Source organism: Gekko japonicus, unplaced genomic scaffold, assembly GCF_001447785.1.
Source record: "Gekko japonicus isolate JY-2015 unplaced genomic scaffold, Gekko_japonicus_V1.1 scaffold4190, whole genome shotgun sequence".
NCBI classification, from domain to species: domain Eukaryota; kingdom Metazoa; phylum Chordata; class Lepidosauria; order Squamata; family Gekkonidae; genus Gekko; species Gekko japonicus.
In genome coordinates this window covers 26,886-33,933 of record NW_015165958.1, presented here as the reverse complement: position 1 = coordinate 33,933, position 7,048 = coordinate 26,886, and the positions used below count along the sequence as shown (strand labels likewise).

At 46.2% G+C, this 7,048-nt stretch overlaps 1 protein-coding gene across 1 annotated transcript in view; it reads right to left on the bottom strand.

The window, feature by feature from the left end:
* Positions 1-3,924: 3,924 nt before the first annotated feature.
* The window catches only part of TRMT6 (tRNA methyltransferase 6), a 16,399-nt gene continuing 13,275 nt past the window's right edge, over positions 3,925-7,048 (bottom strand). Inside the window, 3 exon segments of the mRNA XM_015411465.1 lie at positions 3,925-4,173; positions 5,608-5,694; positions 5,775-5,877. Coding sequence (XP_015266951.1) covers positions 3,985-4,173; positions 5,608-5,694; positions 5,775-5,877 — 379 coding nt within the window. The 3' untranslated portion in view covers positions 3,925-3,984.

The window sequence follows — 7,048 nt, the reverse complement described above, 5'->3', positions numbered from 1 at the left end:
TGCATGTGCCTTTCCACCTCCACATCCCCTAGCTTCTCATAAGAGCTCTGAGATTTGCCTGTGTTGATTCATACAATTAGTCAGCCCTGGCCATGTATATAAAACTGCTCTGTTGCAGCAAAATGCTGAATGTTTCGCTGCAGGCTCACAGCAGTTATTGTCAGGGTATTTAAAATTTCTCAGAGCTCAAACAGATTAAGCATATGGGAGGCTCATTCCAGCCATAAAATGCAAATTGTAGGGCTTCTGTAGTCTCAGTTTGCCTTAGGGCTAATCAGGCAAAGGAGTGTTTAACTCTTCAACTGTGCCACTTGATTTTATGTTGGAAACTGGTTCCCCCACTTTGACATTAGTATTTTTAAAGAATACATATTTTTAAAGGACGGCTTTATGCATCAGCATTTTAAAAGGGGACAGAGAACGCCAGGGGAGGCTGAAGGGTTAAACCACCTCTCCCTTCTTTGCACAATCCTGAGGCAAACTGAGGCAGCACAAGCCTACAACTTGTATGTTGTCGAATGATCTTTGTCTGGCCTGTTGGAGCCCTCAACTGTGGTTTAATTGCAAGGGCTACTACCAGTAAGTCCATGTCCAACAGCGATATAACATTTGAATCAGGTATTCCAAGAGGTGGATTCAGAAATGCGAGTTAAGCAAATGTGACTTGTTTTCCACACTCGGCTAAATCTATATAAATAAAGCATCTTTTTGCATACTGCTTTGAGTACAAAACCAGAACACTGGCCATGATGAAAATATATCCGGCAGTGAAGTATCCCCTCAAATTACGTTGCTGTGGAGAATAATTGCACTTTTGAGAGCAGCTTATTCCATGAGGGCTACACACCATTGGAAGGTGAAATAATCCAGGTCTTGGCATAGTATTAATCTTAAAGCTGGCAGCAGCATACGTGGCTACCTATGTTCCCTCTAAACTGTGGAGTCTTGTGAGCAAAATTTCTGCTTTGTGAGCTACTGGCATTAAAGTTGTGAGTGAGCCATTTGACTACTGCATCAATTAGTTTGCTCTGGAGCCATCCTTCCTGAGCTTAGACAAAAATCTGTGAGCTGGAGGCTAAAAAACTGTGAGCTAGCTCACACTAACTCAGCTTAGAGGGAACACTGGCTCCTGAGCCACAGGCCTGGCTGGCAAACATCTGAAATCACCATGCAAATGTAAACAGAATTGGTTGGAGGGCATTTCTCATTTCTTAACTGACAACCTCCAGCAGGCTGGAATTCTCCACCCCACCTTCCCGAAGGCCTCGTTCCAACCCTGAATAAGACATTCGGACATCCAAAGAGAGCCAAGCATGCTGTAGTCTAGTGGTCAGAGTGTCAGACTAGGACCCAGAAGATTCAATTTTGAATCCCCACTCTGCCACAGAGACTCGCTGGGTGACCTTGGGCCAGTCACGCACACTCAGCCTAACCTACCTCACGGGGTTGGTTGTGAGAATAAAATGGGGAAGGAGGGAATGTTGAAAGCTGCTATGGGGGTCCCCATTGGGGAGAAAAGTGGGGTATAAATGAAGTAGTAAAACACACACGCACAATAATCATACACTGGGAAGAAAATGAAGTCCCATTATGTATGTGTGTGTGTGTGTATATCACAACTGGCACAAAAGCAAAGGGGAAAGATTTGGCATAGAGGCATTAGGTAAAGGTAAAGTTTCCCTTGCTCGAAAGCCAGTCGAGTCCGACTCTAGGGTTGCAGTGCTCATCTCCGTTTCAAAGCCGAAGAGCCAGCGCTGTCCGAAGACGTCTCCGTGGTCATGTGGCCGGCATGACTAAACACCAAGGCACACGGAACGCTGTTACCTTCCCACTGAACTGGTCCCTATTTATCTACTTGCAACTGGTCCCTATTTATCTACTTGCTGAACTACTGACCTTCCACAGAGGCATTACTAGCGTGCTTATTTAGAAGTGCCATTAAAGTCTATGGAAATGAGGCCTGAATATATATAGCCCGAATGTATATAGCATACTGAGATGGAAATGTGACAAGTGAATAGCATGTAGTGCTTCAAAACTTAGGAGGTCGGGAGAAATCACACTTCAAAATGTTGCCTGTGAAAAACTCCTGCAAGTAGAAAAGTGGCAAAAACACTGAGCAAGTTGAGTCAGAACGTTTCCCTGATAAGACTACTTTTGTGTTTCATCACAAGTCAGTACTGTCTACTCAGACTGACAGTGGCTCTTCAGGGTCTCAGGTAGAGCTCTTTCACATCATCTACTGCTAGATCCTTTAGCTGCAGATACTGGGGATTGCGCTTGGGACCTTCTGCAGGCCAAGCAGACGGCCTGCCACTGAGCCACGGCGGCCCCCCTCTTTAGTAGAGCCTCAGACTGAGACTGGAGACCAGCATTCAGATCTCCCCCCTCAGTCATGAAACTCACTCAACGTCAACTTACCTCACGCAGAGCCCCTTGGAGGAAGGGCAGGATAAAAATTTTACGAGGTAACATGAAAGAGATCAGGCTATTCTCAGGGTTTGATTTCAGAGAAAAAACGCAGTTCAGAAGAAAAGTGTCCTAGATCATTCAACATGGCTTGTTACATCCTGATTTTATGTCACTAGAATCAATCTTTGGTAATTAACCCCCCTGCCCCAATACCTGTTGGCCCATTTCCTACCACTTAGCTTCGTCAAGTCTGAAGCTTTGCACCAGCCTAAGGAGTCTTCCTCCAGATTATGTGGCTCTCGTGTTGCCAGACCCCCGGTCTGGCCAGGGGATCCGACAGTCTTCAGGACTCCAATCCACCGCTGGCCAGCTGACTGGCAGGGGAAGTGCCACCCCTGAACAGTGACATCGCTGCACGACGTCCCTGTCACAATGATGGCACCCAGAAGTTAGGTCATTGTGTTGCCGATGGGGGTGACGCTCTAGTTTTTCGGCAAACTCTATGGTTTTGAGGGAAAAACCCCATAAAGTCTTGCCCAAAAATCAGAGTGTCACCCCCTGATGTCAGCAATGTGATGATGTCACTTCCGGGTGCCGTGACCGTGACAAGGACGCTGCCAGGGGTGAGGCTTCCCCCACTGGGAGCAAGGTAGGACCTGGAAACCTTATGTGGCTCTTCCTCTGGTAGAAAAGCCACACAGGCTGTAGGGAAGGCTTGTTAGGCTGGGGGAAGGCTTCAGACATGGCTGAGCAGAGTGGTGCTCCATCCCACCACTCCTCAGAGAGGCCTACAATGAAAGGGACCCAGTACCAACCACAGTAGCTTCATGCTTCCATCCCATCAGCACGCTTTGATGCTCAAAAGAAAATCACTCTTGACTTTAGAAAAAACAATCCTTAGAATTTATTGAAATCCAGATTTGCAGGTAACAAATTGTACATGATACAAAAAAGTTGTCACTTTTTTTTCCAAAAAAGGAGAGAGGCAAACCAACTTTCATGGAGGAAAAGTTAGCAAAAAATGAAGCTAGTTGTACTCTGAAATGTACAGCATACACCCACGATTTCTTACTCCTTGCATTCAGAAAGGGGTAAAAAGTCAGGACGTTTTCACGTCAAGCGTCCTCCGTGTCCATCTGTAACAAACTCGCATGATTTTGCAATACTCATTTCACCTTGTAAAAAGGTGTCAGAGGCAGTACCGTCCAGGACTTTTTCACCAGAAGAAGGTGCCGGTGCAATCAGAAACAACGCTCTTGATTAAATCCAAACCCCATTGTTTAAAATAGAACGGGGGAACTCGACAATTTTTGCAACACCTCTAGAAAGGGTACTTCTTCTAGCTTATGACCCCTCCACCCGTTTTTCACTACCTGAGCATTAAAATGTATGCCTGAAACTATGGCACTACAGATGTCTGGATTGGTTTGGACAGCAGAGCGTTCTAGTAATTTAAAAGCCTCTTTTCAGCTGCTAGCCTTCGCTGAAATACATTCCCTCTGTTTCTGGTTTTTTTCAGTGCTCTCAAATACAGCGAGCAATAGAACACAAGGCGATTCGGGTCCGAAGGAATTAAAGGACAACATCTTCTTTAAGTGCTAAGGGCTCTTCAAGTTTACGTTTCTTGGATGTTGGTTCTTCAGTTCTCTGTTCTGCGCGGTCATCAGTTTTCGGGTTCTCATTTATTACAGTGATGCCTGTCAACAGGTACCCTCCTCCACCACTCATGGTCAACTTGGGGTGACTTCGATCCGGCAAGACCTTTTCAAAGGACAAGAAATGGAACATGTCAGCAGAAAAGAGCGAGAGTCCGGTAGCACCTTAAAGACTAATGAAATATGTTTCAAGGTGTGAGCTTTAGTGAGCAGAGACTCACGAAAGCTCACACTCTGCCACATATTTCATTAGCCTTTAAGGTGCTACTGGACTCCCGCTCTTTTCTACTGGAATAGGATGAGAAAGTGGAAAAACACCCAGCCTCACTACAACAGTAGCTCCCAACCTTTTAGGTAGGGTGAGCCGCAAGTCCAATTTTCTTGGTATGGTAACCCTTATTTTTTTTTGGCATCCTAGACCAACGATGACCTTGGCACCTATCCAGCTCAGCATTCCATTTTCTACAGAGGCTAACCAGACATTCTGGAGAAGTCAACAAAGGGCATGCCCTCCCTCACAAGTGCCATTCCAACAGACACCCACCTTTGCATAGAAAGATAACATTCTAATATCTGACCACTCTCTCTTTCTCCAACACTCCCTCTAGCTCCCCCAAGGATTCTAAGAACTCATTCTAGTAACCACCAGGCCACGTTTTACTTGATCAACATGTATATGCGGGGGGCGGGGGGGGGCAAAATGAACCAATGTACAACATAGAAGAGACTGTTTCCAGGGTTGGATCTTGGTCTTCAAAATACGAGAGAGAGCAATGGAAAGGGCAGAGGCGGCCATGTTGCGAAACAGTGCACTAGAAAACGGGTGACTGTGATGGTAAGCGCCCTGCCCTGTATAAAGATTTATCTAATGAAAAAAGGAAAAAGAACTGTGACAATTTAGCGCTTGGTAATATATTCATAAATCATAATATACAATAACAGAAAATAAGTAATATATGTAGTGAATGTAGACGGTGGTCTCCGGAATGGTGTGCCGTTTCGACCATGATCTTCTGAACAAGGATGTGTACAAAAACCGTCTTTCAACAATTCATTTCTCTTGGTGAATGCAATTATAGCCCATTGAAGAACATAGCTGTAAGCATAGCCTCATGATGAAGTGAATCAACAGTATATTTTCAATACGTCACCAAGAGAAATATATACATATATTACTTATTTTCTGTTATTGTATATTATGATTTATGAATGTATTACCAAGCGCTAAATTGTCACCGTTCTTTTTCCTTTTTTCCATTGGTCTTATTACTGTGCCCATTCTTGTAACTATTAAAGGTTTATCTAAGCCAAGAACCATCTACTCACGCTCACGGTTTCCCCCCCAGACTCCCAGGCAAGAGGTGCCCCTTTCCAGGCCTGCCACCCAACTTCCTTTTGAGCTGGAGATTCTGAGGACAGAACTGGGGACCCTGTGCACCCACAACAGATGCTCTACCACTGAAGCACAGCCCCCTCCCTCGTGCAACACCTCCAGGATAGCTTTCGGTTGACCTGAATGTCCTCCTTCACGGTTTCTTACCTGATAGTTGCGTAACCAGGTTTCAGAAAGCTTCAGATTAACGACACCACCCCGCTCTCTCAGTTTTGTGTAGCATTCCAATAAAGGCTAGGAGATAAGAGAACAAATGATTAAATGAACTCATTCGAAAACTTCAAGAAGAACGAACAAAGCTGTATTGGATTCACCTCTTTATATTGGCAATAGACGACGAAAGGCCTCGAGGGAGCAACAAATTCTAATAACGGGAGCAATAAAGGCGCTGGATGGAATCGACTGGCTACAATTAAGCTGCAAGAGAAAGTGGTACACAGGTTAGCTACAGCATCAGTTGAGAGAGCAACGGCTTGTGTCCTGCAGTTAGCTTCCACCTGTGCTCAGGCCCTTTGGTGTGCCTCCGGGAAGGGGGGGGGGAGATGATTCCCCACAAATTCTTCCCTCTCACAGATCCCTCCCCCCCCTGCCCTGTGCTGTTCACACAGGCCCTCTGCCCCCAAGAGTATAATTTTTTTTGGGGGGGGGAGACTCAGCAGCTGGAGGCGAGAGGTGAGAAGGGCCTGTTCACACGAGCACCAGAGTTTATTGGATAAGGAAAGACAATTTCTGATTGGTGCTTCAGAAAGGGCCCTATCCCGGATGGCCCAGGAGGACAGCCCTGTCTCGTCAGATCTTGGAAGCTAAGCGGGGCTGGCTTCGGCGGGAGGGCGGGATAGAAATCAAATAAATAATAATAAATAATAATAATATTTGATTGGGAGGCCACCAAGGAAGCCCAGGGTTGCTAGGCAGAAGCAGGCAATGGTGAAAAACCTCTGAACTTCTCTGGCCTTGAAAATCCTACAGGGTCACCGTAAGTCGGCTACAACTTGACAGCACCTTCCACACTGTCACCACTCCATAAAGGGATAGGGATGAAGTCCTTAAGTATAGTTTTAAAGTGGATAAGGGGACTACTACGGCAAAGACATGCCAGGAAACATCACAATACCCTGGTGCTGCAGGTAAACAGTGCCACTGCTGTTACGGTATGGTGTACAGGTTAGAGCAAGGGTGTCAAACACAAGGCCCGAGGGCCAGAACTGGCCCATCCAGGGCTGTTATCCGGTCCGTGAGCAACTGGTGCAAGGGTGGGAACAGGAGGTCGCTCAGGGCTGGCACCTTTAAGACCAAGTTTTATTCAGGTGGAGCCTGAGCAGTGGGTGTTGCCTCCTGACACATGTCTGGTGATGTCAGGGGGTGTGGCATATGCAAATAAGTTATGCTAATGAGCTCCTGCACCTCTTTTTCTACGAAATGACCCCTGCTCTCTGCCAAATCTAGTAGAGAAACTGGTGGTGGTGGGGAAATGGGGCACATAGGAAGAGGTTGGAGCAACAGCAGGTGAAGTCTGAAAGTGAGATGAGGCCTATCTTAAGACACTGAAACTGGGGTTGCTACCTTGGGCCACCAGAATTTAACGCCG